Raw genomic sequence first — 25,584 nt, forward strand, 5'->3', positions numbered from 1 at the left:
GTCTAATTGTGCAAAAATTAAGAATGGATAAAGTATGAGCATTCCATTGTGCTGATTATAATTTTGGGGGAGTTTTTCTACAGATAAAATGTTCATGAAATTTATTCATTGCTATTTTCAACTTTTTGAATATTAATGCTGTGATATTTATGTTATAAGTATATTACAAAATTTATGTATCGCATTTCAGTACAAATGCATATCGTTGTTAACTATCTTTCCAAGTCTTTGCAAAATGTTGTAGTCATTTTTTACCTAAAGAAAACAGTACAATTTAAATAAAAATAAAAAATTTATTGATTTCAACTTATATTTTCTACAGCATTTCTTTTATTTTTAAAAATTATATGAAATATGCTTTACAGAGGATGCTTTAGATAATACAAAACAATATTTTCATTTATTAGGATGTTTAATTGTGTTAATATTTTATCTGTACACAAATGCAAAAGTGTTAATATAAATTACATAAATACAAACCACACAAAGTACATATCATAAGAATGATAAGTGCATATCAAAGAAGTGAAGTTCTTAATTTTTGTAAGTACGCATTTATAACAGCTTGTAGATTAGATGCAAACATGTTACTCTCACATTTTATCTTCCAAAAATTCTTTATGGTAACTCACAAATGAAAAACATTCTCGATGCTGCAGTATTGTTTCAAACATCAGTGCACAAAATAAGTTTTTATCACAAATCATTCCTCCTTCTTATTTTCATGATCACCTCCCTCTCTTTCACATTTTCTCTGTAAAAATAGCATTAGAAAAAGTTATTTCTCTGTAGAAATAGCTTTAGAAAAAGTTAAGTAAGTTAAGTCCTAGCACTGTTCAGAGTTATATCAAACATTTTTTCAAAATTTTTAATCGAATGCATGATAATTTATACACACATTACCAAAAACTATCAATTCATTTTTAAGAAATAGTATTTTTAGTATTTACTTATAAGTATATACTAAAAAACATCTCTATATTTTTCATTTATATTAATAGTTATAATTTTTAACAATTTCAGTTTGCTTTTAAGTTGTAAATTTATTTGTACCCCGAACATACAGTCAACTAAAATTTGAAATATGATCTAAATCCTAATGAGCAAAAACAATATCTATTTTAAAATCCCAGCCTTCCTCATAAAAGGAAGATATGCCTTAAAAACATTTTTTCTGTTGACTAACCAAGAATCCTGTATGTCAATTTCAATCACTGGCTGACAAGGGAATTGCAGGATGACAATACATTGATGCTTGCACTTAGCCTTTATTTTCAGCCCTTGAGTGATTTATAAGTGGGATTAGCAATTTTTTATTCGATGTAAACAATAAATGAAGCTTGAAGACATGATTAGAGTAAAATATTCCTCATACTGTTTTTCTTTTGTTCGCATAGCAGCAAAGAAAGAATTAAATTTTAAAGAACACAAGTTCAGTTTATGTAGAAAATTACACTCTTCCTTAACTTTGATTTGAAGTAGCTTAATATTTTGTTCTATTTATTATTAATTTTACCAGAGTTGGTTTTAATAAATGATAATGTTTCCATATTACTCTTTTTCCAAATTTGTACATTCATCAATCAACCAACGAATACTGGAATGTACCCGCTGAAATGCAGATATAAATTAGCTTTTCAAAAACTGATACAGCAAGACCAAGAATTCTAGAAATATTTCAGTATAAAATCTGATGTGTGACCTGCACAATCATAAAACATGTTTGCAAGTATAAAAAAAAAAAAAAAAAAAAAAAAAAATTATGTTTGGTATAATTTATGGCCAACTAATCAAATGCTATGATGATGAATGGCATATCCGAAGGTTTTTAATATCGTAAATAAAAAGCCAAATTTTCCAATTAATCGAATATAAGAAAGAATGCTAAATGGAGATGTGTGGCTTCAACCATTACTCAATTAACTGAATGGCAAATATCTGTAGTACGATTTTAAATCCAGAAAATATCATCATCTTAGCTTTGAATCACATTTTAATTTCACATGGTGGTGATTCAGTAAAAAATCTTTTTCAGTACAATACATCTTTTTTTTAAAAGAAATATTAATAGAGGATACTGATTCAGAAGTCAAACAACATGCGGTTTTGCAGCTGAAGATGATGGTTCGGTAAAACCATTGAAACTAGTCCTGTGAAAATTTTGTGAATTAACGCTGATTTTTGTTGTTTGACTTCTGAATCAGTATTTATTCGGCGTGTTATTGTGTCTTAATTAATAGAGGATACTTTTATAATTTCTGCAGGTGATCTTAGTGGATTTAACGAAATCACCTCCTATTTGCAACAAAGATTCTTGTGTGTAGTTTAATGCATTCTCAGAGGGGTGTCTATGTTGCAAAAGAAAGACCTTTGAAAGAGATAAGTGGTTAAAACCCCAAGAACGTCAAATTTGACATTTCACCCCACTTTTCAGCCTAGAAAATGGAGGAAAAAGACATGGCCACTAAAGTAGACAACCCAGTTTTTTCAAAGAGAGGACTCTATGGCCACTATAATGGCTATCCCGTCTTCAAAAGGTTAAGTCAATCCCAATGATTCCGGATCTTGGACTGTAATGTCTAAAAGTGTCCAGATTTGACTTAAAAATACATAAAGCTTCAATTCTTGGCCAAAAATGTAACACTGATTAATGAAATAAGTTTAATAGTTCTAATTATCAAATGGAAGGCAAACTTTTGGAGGAAGACAAGTATAATGTTAGAGAACTGAATTTAGCTCCAGCTCTTAAGATACAGGAAAAGATCTATTTTAACATAGAATTATATGCCAATCTGCAGATAAAACTGAAGGCAAAACAATTGATTTTAACACACTAAGTCTCATACATTCAAACTATTCCTCGGAAATTTTCTTTTTAAATTATACCTAAATAAGAAAACATGTCGAGTTTTAAATAAGCAAAGCACCGCTTTTTTTATTACTTAAAAAAAAAAGGTGATGAGGACACCACGACGTCTGTGTATGGCCTATTAAGTTATACACATTTTTTGTTGCATTTCATTTAAACTTATTTCCTCAAAATTTACTAGTTATATATTTCTCATTCAATAAATTCAGCTCTCACCTCACAGCAAGGCAAAAAATACAGAAAACCTAAAACACAGAGTACAGTTAAAAAATAATTTTTAAAAATAGAAATTATATGCAACAACAAGCAAGTTGGCCAACAGACAGGAAGACAAAATTTTCAGTACACAAAATTGAAAGTTAACTTTTGGCCATACTGGGCAAAAAGACACTGAATTTGGTTCACCAATTGACTTTATTCACTATTCTACTAAAAACTTCAAATGCATATAAATGGTGGCTTTATTAAGCCTACCACCTCTTAATTTTTTTTTTTTTTCAGTTGTTGATAATTGTACAACTATTGTGTGCAGATTAACTAAAGGTAAACGTAACATATGAACAACTTGATTTAATGACTTTAAAAGAAAAAAAAAAAAAAAAAAAGCAATTTACTAACATATAAGAATAAAAACACTGAGGTGGGTATGATAGCGATATATGTATGTGTGCATATATATATAATATACACACACACACAGGCTTGATGTGGTCGATTGCAACAAAAAAATGAGGTGCACAACTATATGTTACAGCCATGCCATATACAAAATTTCAATGTTCTATGGCTAATCACTTTCAAGCTATGAGATATATATATACATACAGACATCGTGAAAAACCCTTCTGAATCCATTTTATAATCCGTTTTGGAAAAAAAATTCCTTCTGTCCATAAATACAGAATCACTTAAAATAAAATCATTGAAATAGATTCAAGAGTGGTCAAAATGGATATTTTCATTGAAATAGGATACCCGAAATTTTTCACGATTGTAATACTTCCTTTACTTAGTACAAAGAAGTAAAAAATTGATACTTTTTATTTACATTCATATGTTTTTTATAATTTTATTTATATGGAAAATTTTAGGCAGTGCTTTAAAAACTCGAAATTATGTAAAACAGACTATTCTGAATACATGCTGTTTCACCATATTCCAGTATGATATTTTAGATATTCCATTATTTTTCATTTTGAAATTCAGAGTTCTGCTTCTGCATATTCCAGCTTTAACAGTATCCTAGTACTGAAATAGAAAACGTAACACTAAACTGGAATCAGAAATGTGATTTATTCTTGTTCTGCAATTTTAAATTTTTGGTGAAAAGACTTAATTCCAGTTGCACAAATCAGTCGTTTCCAAAATATGTTTGCTAAAGTGAAGAATCAGCTGTGTTTCCGAGATATATTTGCTTAAGTGAAGAATCATTTTTGGGAAACAAACCTCAGAGTCTCATTCAACTGATAATCATTGTTTAAAATAATAATACTGTGTTCAGTAAAAGAGAGCAGTCATAATAATCCTTATTCATGATTTACCCTTTTTTTCTGAAGACATATTTTACATTTTGACACTGATTATAAAATGTGGGTTTTGTTATCTTATGAGATATCTTTGATAAACTAAGAGGGTTTTCAAAAGTATCACAGAATTGAGAGCTTTTAAACAGCTAATATGTGCTTCCCAAGCTCATACTTCTAGCAAAAAGCAGTTAAGTATAAAAATGTTACAATGCACTACTTGAAAACCATTTGTTTAATTAATTACATAAATTAGCACTGAATGCAGAGATTTCAATACCAGGCAAAGTTTGCAACCCATTAAGGTATCTGCCTACGTTAAAAAAACGATTTCGGCGAAAAAATCTCTTTTTTTTTTTTTTTTTTTTTTTTTTTTATTGCCCAATTTGAAAGGTCAATTTTGTAGGATTCCGAAAATGGTTCATTTTTACGTTTGTGATAATTAGAAGAGAAGGTATAGCCAATTAACTGCACTGGAAGTGAAAGCAGAAAGACCAGAAGTGCCATTTAAAAGGCTCAACTTAAAGGTAAACAATGTTGTTATCCGTGCTTTGTTTTAACTGTTTGTGTGCAAAATTGTGCTAAAACATTTCATTTTAATTCTGGGTACTTTTTTTTGTTTCTGGCAATAATTATTTGCCTTAATTATTTGAACTGGGACTGGCAACATTGCGGTTTTTTTAACTGGGTTTGGCAACATTGCGATTAGGTATAAAGACTATGTTGCTGGGTGCATATATAGCCGTTTTAATTTTTAATTCAGGATATCTTGGATTACTTCCTGTGTTTGAACATTTAGGCATATCAATTGAACAAGAAATGATTAAAAATTACTTTGGAATTGATAACGAAAGAATAAAGAACTCGAAAATTCATTCGTCGCTCATTTCGAAAATAGCCAGAAAAAAATTAAACTCAAATAGGAAATCAAAATTACTTAAGTATAAAGATATGGAGGGTGTGATGTACAAATGTGGAGAATTTTAAGTGTGTAAATACAAGAGAACAGTTTTTCTGTTAATGTGAAATCTTTAAATGCGTTTTCTGAAAAACTAATTTTTCTAGTGTTTTTACATACAAGAAATGTAATTACTCAAAATGTTCTAAAGATATCTCTATTAAATTTCACTAAAATGTTTTCTATATTATTTATTAGGTTTTAAGCTACAATCTAAGTAATATTTATTAATTTGATTGTTTTATAAGTATTTCTATATAAAACGATAAGAAATATTTTACAAAAAACTATGTTTTTTCATGTAATTACACATATTTTAGTAAATTTTAGAAATATCATATACATTTTAGTTCATAACACAGATAAGTGTTTTAGTAGTATACAGTATAAAAAAAAATTGAAATATATGCTGTGAGAAAAAATATACGGCATTTAACGTAAGTGTTAAATTCTCCTAAAAATTTGCATAAAATTGCATATATTTCAAAAATTTATAAAAATATTCCTAAAAATTTACCTATTTTCATGATTTGATATCATAATTTGACTAAATAAATATATATTTCATCAGAATTCTATGTTTTTAAAAAAAAGTGCTCCGAACGTAGGCAGATACCTTAAGCAGTCAAACAAACTCCAATGAATAAAAACTTTTGATCATGCCTCTCCAATAAGAGATTCAGACAATTGTTTGAATTATATTAAGGTGTGGGAAAAATTATTTTACAAAGGAAAATAATATTGTTACAATTTGTTTTTTTGTTCTTCCGACACCAGTTGTTGCGTTATTTTCTTCGTTCACATTCATACGGGGTTCGTAGATTTAGAGTGAATAAAGACGACACTTGATGAAGTATCGAAACACACTTTATTTGTCAGTATTAATCAGGACAGCTCCAATAACACTTTTTTACAGTCGTCTAAGATCTACTATAAACACACTGACACGATCAGCAACACAGCCTTCAGGTTATCAGGCTATCACAGTGGAGACAGCTTCCTGCAAAGCACCCGACTCTGCTTGGTCGTTCTCGGAACTCCATGTACTCTCGAGACTCTACACACTACAACTCGCGATGCACTCGACGACACACGAGCACAGCTTTTGACTCTTCGGTTCAGTCGTTGCCGGAGCTCAACACGCTCTCTCGATGATGCACTAACAGACTCCTTCGGTGAGCTCGACGACCCACTCGGCACTCGCTGCCCGGCTGTCAACTCAATCAACTCCGCAGGGATTGACTCGCTAGAAGAGACACACTCACTCTCGATGCTACTGACAGACTGCGGACCAGCAGGGTTTATATAGCTTTCGGCTTGTGTTCGAGAACATTCTGGGCTAAACCGGTACGATTTCGTTCCAGAAGGTTCTCCATCTGTCCATGGTATGTCGCCAAATGGGCGATTTCTCGCCAAATGTGGCGACCCTGCCTTCCCTTGCCATTTTATGGCAACCCTAAAACTGCTTTGCGTTATTGCCGCACCTTTACATTTCACAACAATATATAAGGACACTAGCATAGCCGCCACCTTTGAATCTTAAAAACTATAAGATCTTCACACTGAGCAGCAATATCATTTCAAACTAACTCCAAGCTGACTTTATAATGTACGATTCTGGTTAATAAACAATTTGTAATACAATTCTGATGTAACATATTAGCATTTAATTATATATTCTTATGCTAATTTCATTTTTAAATTTTATATTAAGAAAATGCCAAACATTATCTTTATTATATTTATACCAACTTTATCAAAATACTTTTAAATATGGTGAAAACTAATCAGATCAATTAAAATTTAATAAGATCAATAAAAAAATTATGATGAAAATCGCTAGTAGTGGGAAAATGCAATTTGCCTAATTTCAGTTTCATTAATTCAATAAATTTTATTTATCGCTGGCAAACTTCCTTTAGTAAAGACTAAAAATTAAAATACGGAAGAGTTAGCAGCTATGCACTATGAAAATAGAATTAGTACATAATCTAAATAATAAAATACACAAAAATGGTTTCAGTGTGGTGTAAAATAAATTACATAATTAATCAATATACCGAAACTTAATTTTCTCACCTGCAGCTTGGTATACTCTTCTGATAATCTATCGTACTCTCTGTTAGTTGATTCAGCTTGGGATCGTAAAGCCTCTAAGTTTTTATTTGCTTTTTCCAGTTCTGTAAAAATATAAAAAATTTGTATCTTATGATATTTACTTCTATAAAACATTTTTTATACATGTTAATGACGTACCTTTCTCTGTCTTTTCCAGTTCACTTCGTAAAGTTTTTATTTCATTATCATACTTTTCCTTCAGCCTGTTTTCTTCATTTTCTTCTTTTCCATTAGCCTTTGATTTAAAAAAAAAAAAAAAATGTAACACTACTGGAAAAAAACTTCAAAACTAATGTTTCATATTTTAATACTCAATTTTGGGATTCCAAAGTACTATAATGTACAATTACTTCTGTAAGCATACAAAAGTAATACAAAATAATAACATGCAGAATAATTCAATTAGCCGCATTGCACATATTCAGATCTTTTTTTTTTTTTTTTTTTTTTTTATCTAGGGCTATTAAAATTTAAGCTTTTGTTAATTCATTAAAAAAAATATTAAAAATATGTATATTTAAATGTTATAAAAAGTAATAGTAAATATACTTTTAAGAAGCTATACTTTACTATTATTTTATTACATTACCATTTTATGTCAATAAAACAATCTTATTGCTTTAATTTTAATAAAAAAATAGGTTACGAACTTTGTTTAATTTCAGCTAAACAAATAACCTAAAAATAAGGTTATTTGTTTAGCTACAAGACCTACATAAGCAAGCATTAATTTCAACATTTTAGTTAAAACAGAAATGGGTTACACTTGAAAAAAATTTTTTTTATAAAAGATCAGTGGTTATGTCATGAAAAGTGCATTTTGTATTACACTGTTCAATAAAAATATTTTATTTCTTTAAATGTCAAATCTTTGTTACAATACAATAAAAAATAAATTCCCTTGCTTGAATCGTACTAAATATGTATTTAGCTCATAGAAAAAATACATCATCTGTCCTCATAAATATACTATGTATAGATAGACTGACTGTAGTCCCAGTTAAGTTCAGAGATTTAGAGTTCAACAAAATTAAATTGCATTAAAAAAATCAGTTACTTAATTCATTTAATTTATTCCTTTTTTCTTTAATTAAAAATTTTAAGATATAAAAAATCTTGCATTTTTGTTTTCTCTACATTATCTTTTTGCAAGTGCAAAACTTGATTAACCAATGAAATAAATACCCTTTGTATATTTAATTCTTTGTAGTTAGTATTTATTGAAACACACTGGGAGAAGTTTAGAAATTTGCTTGATAATTACTTCAGATAAAAAAAAAAAAGAAAAAAGAAAAAAAGAAATGGGAGATAATGTAAGCAGAGAGCATGAAAGCATAATTTACACTCGTTAAATAATTAAATTACAAAAAATAAATATTGAAACATTCAGGTCATTGTCTAAGTATTATACAATGCCATTCCGACACTGATACAGAAATAAATTTATAAAAAGGAATTAATCATTAACTTGCCAATGTTTTTAATTAAGAACAACTACAAAAACATTCAAATAGATCTTACAGTTTTACACTTATATTGATCACTGCTTGAATACAAATAATTTTTTCATTCTTTTCAGCAAAGAAATATTTACTTTTAATGCATGTTTTGGGATATTTCCAATTTCTGCTAAATCTCTTAATGCGAAAAACTGAAATAAATAGTTAAAAATTTCTAATAAACTAATTATCCAAATACACTCATGTCCATAAATTAAGGATAATTCGGAGTCACGCGGAAATCGAACTCTAAAATAAATATATCACCTGTAAAATCACTACACACATCTTCAAGAATCATATGCAAATTTCAGGAAGTAACCAGATGACACCAATGGCACATCACAATGACGGAAGTGTAAGAGAGTGATATATAAGGAATACAGGTAAAGAAGTAAAATTGTTCGCAGGTGCTTTATAAGCATTTCAGTGCAATAATCGAATAGTTATGACACAAAGGACGCATTTGGATGATTTTTTACGTGGTAGAATTATCGGCCGTCTGGAATGTGGTCGTACCCAACTGGAAGTATCAGACGAACTTGGAATTGCCCAGAGTGTCATCTCCAGGCTTTGGCAATGATTCCAAGATGATGGTAATGTGAGTAGACGTTACAGCACAGGTTGCCCCAGAGTTACAACGCCGAATGAGGACCGGTACTTGGCAGTTGCTGCCAAAAGAAAGAGGTGGAGCACAGCCTCAGACCTGTCTCGTCAGCTCACTTCAGCCACTGGTACGACAATTTCAAGGCAGACCGTATACAGACGCTTATAGCAGATTGGTCTATATGCTCGTAGACCTGTCAGATGCGTTCCACTTACTGCAACTCACTGTCGCTTGCGGTTAGCCTGGAGTAGAGAGCATGCATTGTGGGCTTGTGTGAGGTTTTCCGACGAGTCCAGGTTTAGCTTGCAGTCTGATTCTCGCCAGACTTTCATATGGAGAGCTCCAGGTACCCTTTACCACCACAAAAACATCATTGAATGACACCGCTACGGTGGTGCAGGAGTGCTCATTTGGGGTGGAATTATTCTGGGTTCCAGAACTGACCTGCATGTTCAAATTGGAACCATGCAATCCAAACCTATCGGGACATCATTCTGGAACAACATGTACGTTTGTTTCGGGGCACCATGGGCACACAATTTGTGTTTGTAGATGACAACGCCGTCCTCACCGTGTAAACATCGTAAGCGAATGCCTTCAATCGCAGGATATGGCCTGGCCAACATTCTCACCGGACTTGAATCCAGTAGAGCACGTGTGGAACATGCTTGGCCGACGAGTTGCAGCCTGTCAACCTCCTCCTACATGTCTACCGGAACTTTGGAGAGCATTGCTTTTCGAGTGGTGTAATATCCCCCAAGATCAGATCGATAATTTGATACTCAGCATGCCTAGGCGCTGTACGGACTGTATTGCATCGTCTGGGAGACATACAATGTATTAAGAGTCATACCAACCATGTAGTATTGGTTTTTTGTAAATAGGTTTTTTTTTTTTTTTTTTTTTTTTTTTTTTTTTTTTTTTTGTAATTTGCTCCAGGCAGGAAAAAAATTGCTAATTTTTTTAATATCAAACATATAGCATATTTTTTTGCTCTTTACCTTTTGTTTAATAAATAAGCTTTACAAATAAGTCAAATTTGTTTTGCTTCTAACTCTTCCTTTGCCTGATTTTGCACTATCCTTAATTTATGGACATGGGTGTAATATGTTTATTATGCTTGTTATCCGACATTGCAGGATTTGTAGATATGTAACATGAATAAATCCATTAGTTAAAAAATATATATTCTCAATTTGAGAATATGCCAGAACAGTATAATTTTTTATCCTTAAAATGGCTATACTTTTCACTATGAAAGAGAAATTGCAAGAAGTTGAAATTTTAAATACAAGTGAATTTGTATGTAAATGATTAAATATGCACAGTTAGCCAAAAAAAAAGTACATGACCAACTTTAATTCATACACATAACATTTAAACTTTTTATATGGCATTTTGATATTTACTTAATTTCTTACATGGAAATTCTTAAAACTAGTCGGGTATGTATAAAAATAATGTATTATAAACATCTAACTTCCTTGCACCATAAATTTAATACAAGATAAATTTAGAAATAGAAGGTGTACAAAAGCCTACTATTTCTCTTACATATTTTTATTCAAGAGACCTTCCAATGTATGCTGAACAGAAAACTGTCACAATTTGCTAGGTAAAATTATAATTACAGATAGTGAAAGTTGAGAGTAATCAATAGGTTAGATTTAATAATCAATAGCAATTCAGAAGTAATCACCAGGTCTTATATACAGAGAAACTGAACCTAATGATTACTTCCAAGAACATTTTACACAAATAACAGTATTTAACGTCACTGATGTGAACGGAGAAATTTCACTCTCTCTCTCTCTTTATATATATACACTACAGGAATAATTACATTACTTCAAAAATCATGAAAGATACTGTGCAGTAAAAATCTCATAATTTCAAATAATTCAGAATATTATTGTGAAACGCAGATACATGCATATACACATATTTTCAAACTATTTCAATAGTGAAGGAAAAAGTATATGCATTTTCTTAGTTTCTTAAAAGTTAATTTATGTTTTACTACACCAATTCACATAGTTGCCATAGTTCACATTCACAATACATATCTTTGATTTCTCAATATTTATTATGAAATAATTTAAGCTTGCTCTTTTGGTGGAGAGGGAGTTCCATTTCTGGGACTACTGCATTCCTAACAATTGAAAATTTAGTATGATCAACAAGATATTTTGAAGTAGCCAATGGGCTTCCCAGTGTAGACTATGCATTAACAGGTGTTAGAGATAAACTGCTAGGAAGAACAGAATGGTTCAGGGAATGTAAAGTATTTTAATAAGCTATCCAGTTATGTAATAAATTAACCTTAAAACCTTTACTATCAACAGAGAGATTTTCTGACTTGAAAGCTTCATACATAGATTTGTGTAATGAGAATAAGTAATATTTCAGTCTCTGCAGCAGATAAGCTATTACTGTGTTCAAGGATGTTTTTCATTCTGACATGGTATCACCCATATATTCAAATGAACTTCCAACACTGGTCCATGAAGTAAAGCTCAAAACAAACTTAAAGAGCTTTTTCAATACTGGATGCTTGTTCTTAACCAATCTTAGTCTGAATTTTCAGCCCAGTAATTTTATAATATCAATTTTTTTTTGTATAAGAAAAACAGCAAAAATAACTTACAGAAAAAAAATTTAGCTCGGGCAAGAAGTCTGACCTCTCACTGAACTTTAAAATATAAAACATTTACATAAATTTAAATCCCTGAATAATATTTGTTCTAAAAGAAAATTTGAAAAAGATTTTGATGGAATCTAAAATACATCTCTTGAATGTGAAAAAGTAAGAATTCTAGAATTCCAGCTACATCTGACCATAATCAACCCAATTATATTTTATACTTTCATATGAAACAAATATTTATCTCAGACGTAAATAAATAAATACTTTTTCTCTTTCCTTCATAAGATTTTCTGCAGCTTCGGTGGCACTTTTCGCTTGTTTCAAAGATGCTTCGGCACTTGCAATTAATTCTGCTTGCCTCGATAGTAGCGAAGCAATGCGACGAATGACCCTGCAAAACAAAATTCAATCACATGATCTTTAAATGGAAATACTTTAGCACACATATTAAGTAACCAAATGTAAGTACAGGAAAGTATTTTAAATTCCTGTAATAATTTTATATTTTTACTGTGGACATGAAGTCAAATTCCTGATACTTGATAGATGCACCATGAGAGAAGGAATATGATAGGCTCCACAAGCTTTTAGAAATATGCTGTTTATATTTCGAATAGTGCAGTGTTTCGAAATTTAGGGCTATACCAAGATCATGCACCTGTTTGATAGCACATTGCATGGCATTTCAAATGTGTTCTATCATGTTCAGATCTGGAGACTTGGATGAGAACGGCGCATCTGTATGTGGACGTGCAGATGGAACTCGGATGGATGCGCCAGCAATTATAATGTCACATCTTGACATTTATGCCGAGTTATATTATCTTGTTGGAACAGCTTCTGTATTTTATTGCTAATTATCTTTAATGTTTCAAATACAATACCTATCAAGTATCTAAATATCTACAAAAAACTGATAACGGGAAAATTTCAATATTACACTCCTTTCAGTAATATTGACATACTGAAATATACATAGGTTATTCAGAAAGTAAGGTCTGATTTCTTATAAAACATGAACCATTACAGAATTTTTAAAAAGCTTCTTTTTTATTTAATTCCCTACATGTTTCTATATTTTTCTACATAGTTTCCATGTTTGTTTAAACATTTGTCATAATGTTCTACAAGCTTTTGTATGCCTAAGTCATACATGTCTGATGCCTGCAAGGATAAGCAGTCTTGAACTGCTTCTTTCACCTCGTCATCTGTGGTTAAGCGCTTGCTACTGAGAAACTTTTTAAGTTCTGATCAGATTTTGTATGTGAATGTCAGAATGGGGTCTGGCATTGTCATGGAGCAACAAAACTCCAGATGTCAGAAGGCCACATCACTTATTCTGTATCACACGTCTAAGTTTAGTCAGGATAGAGCATTAAGTAGCTGCATTTATTGTTGTCGCTTGCTGCATAAATTTGACTAACAAGACTCCATGTCTATCCCTAAACACAGTTGCCATAACCTCGTGTACTGAGATTGTCTGCTTGGCCTTGACTTTGACTGGTGATGCTGTGCGACACCATTCTATTGACTGATGTTTAGAATCTGGCATCATGTGAGAAACCACATCTTGTCTCCTGTAACAATCGTCTCAAAAAATTGGTCACCTTCCTTATGATATCAGTCAAAAAAAAAAAAAAAAAAAAAAAAACGAGCACAATTTGTAAGATCGCTAATTTTCAAAGGCAATTTTGTGCAAAGTTGTCCTACCCACATTTGTAAATTCTAAAGCTAAAGTTTAAATTGTGAATCACCGGTTTTCAGGAATCTTTCTGTCTATGGCATTGACCAAATTTTCTGTGATCACACGATAGTCGGACTGATTGCTGTTCATCATGCACATTTTCCCTCCGTTCTTTGAAAGCTCTCACCAACTTATGCACTTTGCAGTCAATCAAAGCATTGGAGCCATACATGTCGCTTATTGTCGATGAATTTCTGCTGCTGAAATCTTCCTTGCTGTTAAAAACCAAATCATTGACTGTACTTCACAGTCGGTGGGCTGATCAATTGTTTTAAACCGACACAGCAAACTGAAACAGTACCAATGCAAATGGCATCGGTAGACGAGCAAGGCATTCCAATGGTCGGCTGATATTCAATTAGCTATGGTAATTCGGACCTTAGTTTCTGAATAACCCTCGTAATTTAAATACTGTCATATTGAAGTATAATTTATATTATCTAAAATATATACATTACGGGGCAAGGAAAAGAGCAAAGCCAGCAATATAACAATTTCTTTGTGCTCTAAACATTTTCATGCTTTGCTGCAGTTCAGCATCTAAGTGGCCATGATCTTGCTCCTGGTCCCTAGCAGTAGAATATTTATGCATCTGTCTCAAAGAATCTGGAAGGAAAATATATATATATATATATATATATATATATTCGAATATATAAATTACCAGAAGGATTATGAATTTCATGAAAGCAGTTTATAAACAAATCAACTTAAAAATGGATGAAATTTGTGTTACATTATAACAAAATAGATATTAATGTATTTCCATTTTTATTGGTATTTTCTTGGTTCCCCACAAGTCACTAATTCATGGTGGCTTTGTGACTTAAGGAAACCATATGTTCGACTAACTTTATGAACTCATAATTCTGCAATATCCTCTTCATAAGAAGCATTTTATGTTGATGTTTAAGTTTTTACAGCTACTTTAACAGTATTGTTGCAAAAAAATGGTTAAATATAAAGCATGTAATCTGTACCCACTTAATCACATATGTGGTACACCCATGTGCAATGTGGCCATTATTGCATGTAAATTCTAAAATACGGCAAACACTTCACAGTTTTATTGAATGCTGGATGTGAATAACCAGAAAGTTCCACTTTTTTTTTTTTTTTTTTTTTTTTTTTTTTATACAGTCAAAAGTTGTTAATCCGGACTCGTCGGGACTTCGGCGATTCTGAATTGTCGATTTTTCTGGATTATAGATCGTCAATTTAAATCGCCGTAAGATGGCATGCAGAAATTCTAAAATTAAAAATATGAGACCGTAATTTATGAAATAAAGAACAATTATGATCTAAAGAGTATCAAAATTTACAAAAAAAAAAAAAAGCTTAATATTTATTTGTTTACTTTATTAAACATTTCTTTCAATGTAAGTTGTTTCGTTTTATGTGATAATACTTTCTCTTTAATTCTATAAACAGACATAAAACAGACATAATTTCTTGTTCAGTTACAAAGTTCCGCTATTCAAGTCCCGTAATTGCTGTGCCGAGAATACCGACTAACTTGTCAATCGAAATTTTTTCGTTTTCACTAACCTCTCTGTCACCTTCTTCATGCCTTTGTCCATTTTTTGCAGCAATTCCACTTTTTGTTTGATGGACATCAAAACATACTTTCATTTTGTAGATCCTTTGGGAGCTCCAGCATCGGAAATTCTATTTGACATAATCGAAAGTTCAAGTTTACTTTTATAACATTGCTCTTACAGTCTGCAAAAAATGATAAGCCGCATCCAATTCGAAGATTAAGGAACAACGCAATCATCAACATTAACTGAAATGGATAATTTTAGCTTGTACCGTCTGTTATACATTAAACGCGCACGCGAAAACGTATTCTGCGCTTGCACAGACACATATGCGCAGTCGTAACGGTCTTACGCGCATGCATAAACGCATATGCGCATATGTCAATGCGGCAGAAATTTTTTAGCTTTGAGGTCCGGATTATAGATCATTCCGGATTATGGGTGTCCGAATTAACGACTTTTGACTGTATATTATATTTCCATACTTATGACTTGTCTCAAGACTATTCTTTTCTTATTTATGTAAATCATTCAAACTTTATAAGCTGACAATATAAAGATAATTAACAAATTATCTAAAAGAATACACATCATAGTATTATGGAAAGAGAGAAAAGTATAATTAAGAATCCATTCACTTCCAGTTTACAGATAAAGTAACATAAGTCTGTTAAAGTAAATTAAACCATCAAAGGATCATAGGTTCTATGCATAATAAGAAAAAAATTAAGTCTGCCATTATGTACAGTATGTTGTATACAATATCTCATGTTCTATACAGTATCTTGGCAAACAGACTATAATAAACAAAGAAGTCCAATGTAAAAATTAATGCAAACAAGCAAGAAATTATCACTGACTCCAGTTTTAGGGGAACTCAGGTTAGTTCTGTCAATTTGGTAAAAAGTAACCTTATGTCTGAATCCAGAACTGCATAACTATCACCTTTCATTAAAAATTAGCTAACTATGTATAAGATACTACAAATACAAATGACACATGATTATCAACATGAACCTTTTGTTACATCATATATTCTACATATAAAAAAACAAAAGAAAATACTTACCTAAAAACAACAAAAGCAGTATCACAAAAAATGCAGAAAAGTAAAAATTTGAATATGCACCCAGACTTTTCAAGAATCTTGATTTGAAGAACTTCTGCCACCTTTAAAAATAAAGCATTGGAAATATAGCCAGCAGAAACATGGAATATTTAAGTATCCAATATAAACATTTTTAAAATAATTTAATAATAATAATCATTTAGTAAGACATTTCAAATTCATTTTAAAATTTAATTTGCAGTCTAAAAAGAATGGTTATCTCTGAGTAAATTATATACAATTTACTGAACAATAACTCTTAAATGTAAATACCAGTAACTGAGTAAAGACTAATTAAATTTTGTGTATACTTTTCTTTTAAGTTTAAACATAAGTAATTACTGCTATTCTAATTTGATGCAACAGAAAGGTATACAGGGCAATAGTTGCATATGATAAAATGATACATTTCACATCATAATACATTTTAGATGATTTAGCTAGAGAGCTTACCAAACAGCTTTTGTTATAAGATTTACAGTGCTCTCAGATTATCTGCCCATCCCTCTTGTAAGTTGCCTATGGTCAGCAATAATCTTTCCCCCCCCCCAACTTGAGGCGTGAAAAACGGTATCCATTCTAAAAAATGGCAGCAAATTGAAATTACACAAAATGGCAATAAATTAACAAAATTACAAGGCAAGAAACATTGACAATTACATACACTCTTGCAAAAAATAAGCATGCCCAAGCAAAATTGAGACACAAATGTATTGCAAGCTGTGTAAATGATTAAACTTACAGTACCACTCAGCATTGTGGAACGATACAACACACGTCTGAAGTACGCAGCTAGTAGAATGTAAAAGGGCAGATGCAGTGAGTTAGGAGCATTTACAACCACACTGATAGCTTCGATATGCGACACTGTAATGAAATGTGCTTTTAAGAGGTATTCAACAGCATTACAAACAGTTGTCAGACTTTGAGATGGGTTGAATCATAGGGCTAAAAGAGGCCAACTGGTCCAACAAGCGTATCAGCTGAAGCGATATTGTCATTGTCTGTTGTTGGAACCAGTCGCTCAGCGAAGGCATAGTCAATTATCATAATGACTCAAGACATCCCTGGGCCACCAATGCACGAGATGATCGCACAATTAAAATAGCTGCCATATCTACAACAACAGTTACGCTATCATCAATTCAATGCCATTTGCCACCTCACAGAGATCCCGGGATATGATTCACAGAAGACTAGATGATGCTGGGCTCAGATCTTGATGTCTATTAAGATGCTTGCCATTGACAACTTCACCACAAGCAGTGTCTTCTTATATGGTACTGTTCTCGCTCAAGCTGGCCAGGTCTAATTGGAGAAATATGATCTTCAAAGACAAATTACATTTTTTTCTTAATGCTGATGACTGCCACATATATGCCTGGAGACCGAGAGGTGAGTGGGCCAATGTACCATTTGTTACCGAGCAAGACACAGCCAGAACACAGGACGTGACAGTGTGAGAAGTGATCAGCTAGGCCATTAGTCATGCTCCAAGGTACTCCAACTGCTGGCAGGTATGTTGATGACATTTTGCAGCCAATCATACTGCCTATTTACCAGGTTATCCAAGTTCTGTTTTATAGCAGCACAATGCTCGGCCACATAATGCAAGACTTTCCCAACAAAGTTTGCGACATATTAATGTTCTTGACTGGCCTGCCAGGTCTCCAGACCTGTCACCTATAAAACATGTTGGGCAAGCAAATTCAGCCACGTAGAAATACACCCCAACTTACTGACCAGTTGCTCAATTTGTGGCCCTATCTACTGCTGAGGAACAGTGACAACCTAATAGACTTCATGCCCAACTGAGTATTGGCTCATATAGCTCCCAGGGATGGCAATATCACCTACTGATTTTCACATTCTTTGGATTGCTACCCATAAATAAAACGCTTTTTTTCCCTAGGTTTTAAACAGTTGTTTACCTATTCAAACATTATACTACTGAGTTTCATAGTTATGGTTAAATTCTTCCCAAGTTCCCCCCCCCCATTAAAGTGTATAACAGCAACAAATTAGCTAAACTAAAAATGCACGAAACATCTATAATAAAACATTTAGCTTTTTGCCGCTAATCTTTCAACAACAACTTTCAACAAGATATAATATTCATAAGAATTGGACAAATTTGTTGGAAAAAATGAAAACTTATCACAATCAATTAAGAATAGTTAATAAACTACTTTCACTCTCTTCTACCACCTACATACCGACACATTTTAACTTAAGCATCAGAATTGTACAAATTTTACAGAAATTATTACCATAATCACCTAACCAGTAGCTGATAAACCATTCTATTCCTTCTCCCATATACACATCAACCTTTTTAATTCAAAAAAGGTCAAAGAATTGCAAGTTCAGAAAAAGCTTTTACCACTAAAAAAAAAAAAAAAAAAATTGCAGAAATTCGTAAAAAGCTTATCACAATCGCTTAAGAATAGTTGTTAAACTACCTTTCTGCTCTTCTCCCATGTACACATCAACCTATTTTAACTAAAAAAAAAAAAATATCAGAGAATTGCACAAATTCAGACAAAGCTAAAACAATCACCTTAGATCTGTTGACAAGCAGCAATCGCATGCTTTGTTGCCAAAATGGGTAACCCATAATGTCACTAAAAGGTATTTACATGAAAACCTAGGTATGCATGCAGAAACAGCAAATGGGTGACATTTTCAACCTTCAAATACAACAGCAATTACTGTTTTTGTTGCATTGAACGCATATCTTTCTTGTAAAGAATCGCAATGGGACAGTGGAATCTGCCAGCTGATGAATAAAAAAGCATTACATTTCTTCAGAAATATGGTATTTTGCCAAACTGTTACAGAAAGTAAGAAATCGCATTTCGTGAAGTCGTATTCTTCATATACAATTGAATTTTATAGATAAAAATTTTTGCAATTTTCTAAATTTATTTTTAGTGAAAACAGACCACTGTGTACATGGGAAGAATAAAAGTATGTGCAATGCCAAATTTGAGCAATTAGCTGTTTTTAAGCGAAAACATACTGCTGTATACATGGGTATATGTGCAGTGCTAAGTTCTACGCGATTCTGGAGTTTCTGCAATTCTGACTTCTTTGAAGTTAAAACATATCACTGTATACATGAGAAAAGCAGAACAAGTAAATGTACTGATACAAGTAAGTATTTTATCATGGACGTTCTTTGCATTTTTAATTTTGTTTATAGGTTTCCTGTTTCATACAGTTCTTACTGTGCCACCATTTTTTAAAACGCTGTCTTGTGCATCTTAGTTTGGGGGAAAATTAGTTACCAAGAGTTGACATCAGTAAGTTACAAAATAATATTAAAATTTAAAAATGTCAAGTTCATCAATATTTCTGGCGCATATTTGAAACAAAACAAATTTTAAATGGCTCTAAAATCTCTACAGATGTAATATCTCATAACCTAGGAGGAGGACATTCAACAGGCTTCGTTTTCTGATTCCAAAAGACAATATCAACTATTGTAACAAGATATAATATTCATAGCAGTTCACTTTAAATCGTTATGGATCATAGAATCACACTATACATCAGGTTCCAAGTATATTTATTTTACAGTTACTGCCTAAAATTTCGAATATTCAGAATCCCATGCAGTTTTTAAACAATTTCAGCTAATCTTCTGTTTCATGATAAGCTTTGGATTTGAAAATATTCACCCTTTCCGCTCGAAGGTGACTCTCAGTCATCACTTAATTTGATGTAGTGACTCTCGATCACCACAGGGTTTCGCGCTATAATTTGAGCTATAATAATGTTTATTTAGGTTTGGTCTAAGCAATATCGCTTCAAGAGTGTTGCGGCGATTAGAGACATGCACCCCTCAGACTTCCAGGTGCTTAATGAGAACTTCCTGTTTTGATCAGAGACAAAATGGACAGCAGAACTTTGAAGAAATGTGCAGTGGAAACCCCCTCGCGTGGTTTCCGGCAATAAGGGACTAATTATTCTCTTTCTAGGTTTCTTAACAAAACGAAGAGAGAATTTCGTGTAAGAAGCTTTTGATGCTGTAAACGAGAGATAGCGGACGCATTTTAGCGTCCTCACTGTGTCAGCGGCTTTTGTTTAATTTATGGCTGTAATGATTCATTTATTTTACTATTTAATCAAGAATTTCTAATCAAGATTTTAAAATAAATATTTTAAAAGGCAACCTGTCTTTCTTGCACCCAACACGGGTGTTCTGACGTTACAGCTTTATTAAAATGGCAGCAGAGGTTCAGATGAGAAAATCCATGCAGAGATTGCAGACCGCCAGGCTCTGAAATTCATCTCAAGTTTGTAGGACAGCCATTGTATGAACATCATAAGTGTTTTGCAGATATTACAGACCACCAGGTTCTGAAGTGCAGCAGGAAAAGTTATGAGCATCAGTTCAGAAAAGTGATTTACAGCTCTTCGAAGCAGCAAGATAGAATCCACGAAGTTTACGGACAACAGTCCAGATAAAAAGGAATGACAGTCTGCTGAATACAGCTCATCTTCAGCAGCATAAATTGTGCGATCATCTTGTGTTCGAGAAAAATTAGTGCAGAAGTGTGCGGACAAGCCTTGTCCGAAGATCATCAGATCATTGTGAATGTGTACTGTAGTAGCCAAAAAAAAAAAGTGATACAAGTGTGATCATCTTTGTGCTCGAGAAAATTTAGTGCGGTGAAGTGCTGTGAAAGTTGTAGTGGGTTGTGATATAAGTGCTTGGATCTTCAGCATCCATAAAAATCTTGTGTTCTTTTCCCGAAGATCATCAGATCATGCTGAAGGAGTAAAGTGCGTGATTCATCAACATCTATATATTGGTGAGACGGGTAAGTACCTTGGATTTTTATATTGAGTTAGTAAAGTAATTTAATTTATTTCTGTAATTTAGTATGTAAGTTCACATAACTGTTTTAAGCCAACTTTGTTTCTGTAAAGCTTAAAGAAATGTGCTGTTTGGATGTTTGTTATGTTACAATAAGAAGTATAAATTTTAGAATTTAAATCTGTGTTAATAGATTCTTTTGATATCTAAAAAATTAACGTGTTGTGCTCAAATTAAGCTTATATAATTGAATGTGTAAAGGAGAAGAATTACTGTAACTTTGAAGGTTCTAAATATAGGTGGCATTCTGACATTCATTTCTAAGACGTCTTGAATATTATAAATATTATAATTTTCAGTTAAGGTGTGTCAAACATTTTTGTAAGAACTGAGAAAATTTTTTCTATTGAATGAGTAAAAAGGGAATGCTAGAAATCCCCAGTATCTCATTTTAACGGATATCATATTAATGTTTAGTTATGAGCATGTAAATATATGTTTTTTATAATTAACCTTTGAATGCATATTTTAATATACCTCAAATTTTGATGAAAGTATATTGTATTATCATAAGCAATTGAGTTTAACGCAAGTGAATTTAAAGCATTTAAGAAGTAATATTATCTGTAATATCATAAGCCCTCAAGTAGACAATTTTTTTTTTTTTTTTTTTTTTTTTGAACGCATAATGTTCATTTTCTGGTGTAAAATGTTTTGAATTTATGTTTAGATCTATAAAATATGTTGTGAAAAAAATTAAGGGTTCAATTTTACTCTCTCTTTGTGAAAATGATATTTGTTTAAATCAATTTTATATATATGTAGTGTCAGGGAGCTAAAATTGTTAGGTTGTTATCATATTGTTTTTATATCATGGCATTCTTAGCAAAAGTTAGGAAAGAGGATCTTAAATCCTTGGCTGAAGAGTTAGGGGGAAACATTAGCCCTGAACTTAGGATATTGAAATTAAGACAGCTGATTATGGGAAATGAATCCTATGAGGAGGAACTAGCGAAAGGTCTCTTAGAAAATATCACTTCAACGAGACTTGAGAAAGAAAAAAGGGATCAGGAAAGAATTAGGAGAGAAGAAGAAGAGAGGCAGGAAAAACTTAAGAGAGAAGAAGAAGAAGAAAGGTAAGAAAGAATTGCAGAGAGGCAAGATAGAATTAGGAGAGAAGAAATGGAATTTGAATTATCGAAGTTAAGATTACTAGCCACTAACGGAATTCACTCTGTAAATGGTGGGAATGAAGAAAATGGACTTAAGAAAAGCCGTTAAATAATCTAAAAATTATGATTCCAAAATTTTATCCTGAAGAGAACGACATTAGTTTGTATCTAGTCATGTTTGAGAGCCAAGCAAAGCGTGCGAATCTTCACCAATCAGAATGGGTTTCGGTTTTATTGACAATTTTGCCAACTGACATAGTTCAGCTGATTATGCGAGAACCAGAGCAGCATGCTTATGACTACAATTACGTAAAGAGGATATTGCTTAAAAGGTTTAAGCTTAGTCCAGAAAAGTTTCGTATCAAATTTACGGAATCCCAGAAAAATACTCTAACTACTTGGAGAGATTTTGCCTTTGAATTAAGGAATTATTTTGAAGAATGGATTGCAGGCTTGGAAGTTACCGATTTTGAACTTTTAAAGGATCTCATGATAACAGACCAAATGAAGCACTGTGTAAATGTCAGAGTGGCAGCATTTTATTGACGAATGGTCGAAGATAACGACTCCAGATAAATTAGCAGAAATGCTAGAAGAGACTCAGAAGGTTTGCAAATGCCTAAAAATTCCATAAGAGAATTGCCCAAGACACCGAGTAGTGTAAATTTACCAAGGAAAGTAGAATCCCCAGTTCATCATTTATCTATACTGATGCCTGGTACTGAAGGGTCAAAGGGGATTAAATATAGCTACTTCATGAATGATGTAAATTCAACTTGCAATGAGGTAGTTTTTTCTGATCTTAAAGCCAAATTAAATGTGCATGTTTACTTTGAGGTCAAATGTAGTAGTTCTCATCCGCGTGTTGGGTTACCATTGAGAGATTATCACAAATGGAAAATTAAAAATCTGCAAGGTTTCCCTTGCCTGGCTAGATATATAATTAATATCAGCCTGGCTAGATATATAATTAATATCAAACTTAGGACTGTATATTGTATATTACATATTTCAGAAAATTATACGTTCTTTATTTGTATGTGTACAATTAAGTTTATTTCTCAGTATTATGTTCACTACCTTATTTGATGGCATATAAGACGCACTTTTTTTCCTAAATTTAGTCTCAAAAAAGTTAGCTGCATCTTATACATGAAGGACATAGGTTAACTTGCAATACTGAATGCTATTTTTAGCCCGGATAAAGGTCTAGACACACATAAAATTTTCTACATTTGCCATAATTATTTTACGCATGCGTGAAATATCTGTCGCCAAAAAGCGCCAAAGCTCGAAGCTGATGTCGAAGTTCAAACAGGTTCGACGGTCACATTATGTATATGGAGCCTTTCCTTCTTTACATTCCTAGACTTTCTTTGACTCAGCCGACACACGTGCTGGTATCTGTGCTACTCTGTATAAACATGTCGGTATCGGTGCTACTCTGTATAAACTTGTCGGTATCAGTGCTTAAAACTATTTGTTTTAAAAAAATACCCTGGATAATATGACTACAAGAAACAAGCTATATAATTCAGGATAAACTAGGAAAGTTAAACTACGCCAAAGCGCATGGACACAGAGCAGCAGCAAGGCATTTCGGTCCACCACCTACCGAAAAAATTATACATACTTGGCGACTGCAGGAAGATCAACTGAACGCTGCTAAAAAACAAAAACATAACCTTTGATGCCCAGCTCCATCTTAACCAGAACTTGAAAATGCCGTAAAAATGTGGGTGATAGATAAGAGGAAATCTGGAATAAGTGTTTCAACCAAAATGATAATCAATGAGGCCAAAGGATTTGCAGAAAAACATGGGAATCGGAACTTTTCCGGGTCTAAGGGCTGGTGCTACAGGTTCATGAAAAGGCAAGGCTTAATCAATGTGCACAAAAACAACAACTGCACAGAAAATGCTTGCAGATTATAAGAAAAAATACTAGCATTTCATAGGTTTGTTATAAATGCATGCAAGAAAACTTCTTTTGAGTGGTCAAATAGGAAATATGGATGAAATTCCACTCACATTTGATGTACCATCGAACAAGACTGTGAATATTAAAGGGTCTAAATCAATAACCATAAAAACCACAGGTCATGAAAAAACCCGATATACGGTAGTTCTAACATGTTGTGTTGATGGCACAAAACTACCGCCATTTTTCACATTCAAAAGAAAAACTCATCCGAAAGAAAAACTTCCAACGGGTGTAATTGTTCATGTTCATCCGAAAGGCTGGATGGACGAAGCTGGAATGAAACTGTGGTTACGGAACGCATGGGCGAGGCAACTTGGTGGACTCCTAAGAACACCCTCTCTTTTGGTTTTGGATCAGTTTAGCACCCATAGAACTGAAACCATAAAGAATAAATCAAGAGAATTAAAAACCCAGATAGCTGTCATTCCAGGTAGACTGACTAGCCAATTGCAGCCTTTAGATGTATCGGTGAATAAGCCATTTAAGGAAAAAGTGCGAGAACGATGGAACAAGTGGATAGGAGAGCCACATCACGCCCCTCACACCCTCAGGTAGAATGAAGCAGCCCTTTATTTCACAAGTGTACGAGTGGATAAAAAGATCTTGGGAGGACATAAAGGCTAAAGTAATTGTTAAGGCCTTTAAGAAGTGCGGAATCAGTAATGCTCTTGACGGAACAGAAGACGATGCATTATTCGAAAAAGGTGATACTAGCGATGACGGAAACAGTAGTGATGACGATATTCTCGTTTTCGATGATGATGATAGTGAAAAGGATTTTTATGGTTTTGAAAGTAATTAAAGTCAAATTTCATGATAGGCAATGTTTTCCTTGAATCTGGGTTTTTTGTTGTTTCTGCTTTATTTTGTATTATGTTCGATTGCTTGCCGTTCATTCATTTATTCATTATTGAAATTTGCATATCATGTTCAAAATAGCTTGCCGTTTGTTAATTTTCCTTAATAAAAATATGTTTGGTAATTGCATTC

The 25,584-nt window shown here is 32.5% G+C and overlaps 1 protein-coding gene across 2 annotated transcripts in view; it reads right to left on the reverse strand.

Annotated features, from left to right (window-relative positions):
• Positions 1 to 279: 279 nt before the first annotated feature.
• The window catches only part of LOC118200189 (B-cell receptor-associated protein 31-like), a 36,441-nt gene continuing 11,136 nt past the window's right edge, over positions 280 to 25,584 (reverse strand). For both annotated transcript variants that reach the window (XM_035372121.2, XM_035372122.2), the window contains exons 3-8: positions 16,576 to 16,676; positions 14,424 to 14,571; positions 12,486 to 12,612; positions 7,607 to 7,703; positions 7,430 to 7,530; positions 280 to 754 (exon numbers count right to left, since the gene is read on the reverse strand). In XM_035372121.2, the coding sequence (XP_035228012.1) occupies positions 704 to 754; positions 7,430 to 7,530; positions 7,607 to 7,703; positions 12,486 to 12,612; positions 14,424 to 14,571; positions 16,576 to 16,676 (625 nt within the window). In that variant the 3' untranslated portion in view covers positions 280 to 703. The remainder of the gene's footprint in view (positions 755 to 7,429; positions 7,531 to 7,606; positions 7,704 to 12,485; positions 12,613 to 14,423; positions 14,572 to 16,575; positions 16,677 to 25,584) is intronic.

The sequence above is a fragment of the Stegodyphus dumicola genome, chromosome 1, assembly GCF_044657685.1.
Source record: "Stegodyphus dumicola isolate Sdum_Otavi_A_Nest chromosome 1, ASM4465768v1".
In the NCBI taxonomy this organism is placed as follows: Eukaryota; Metazoa; Arthropoda; class Arachnida; order Araneae; family Eresidae; genus Stegodyphus; species Stegodyphus dumicola.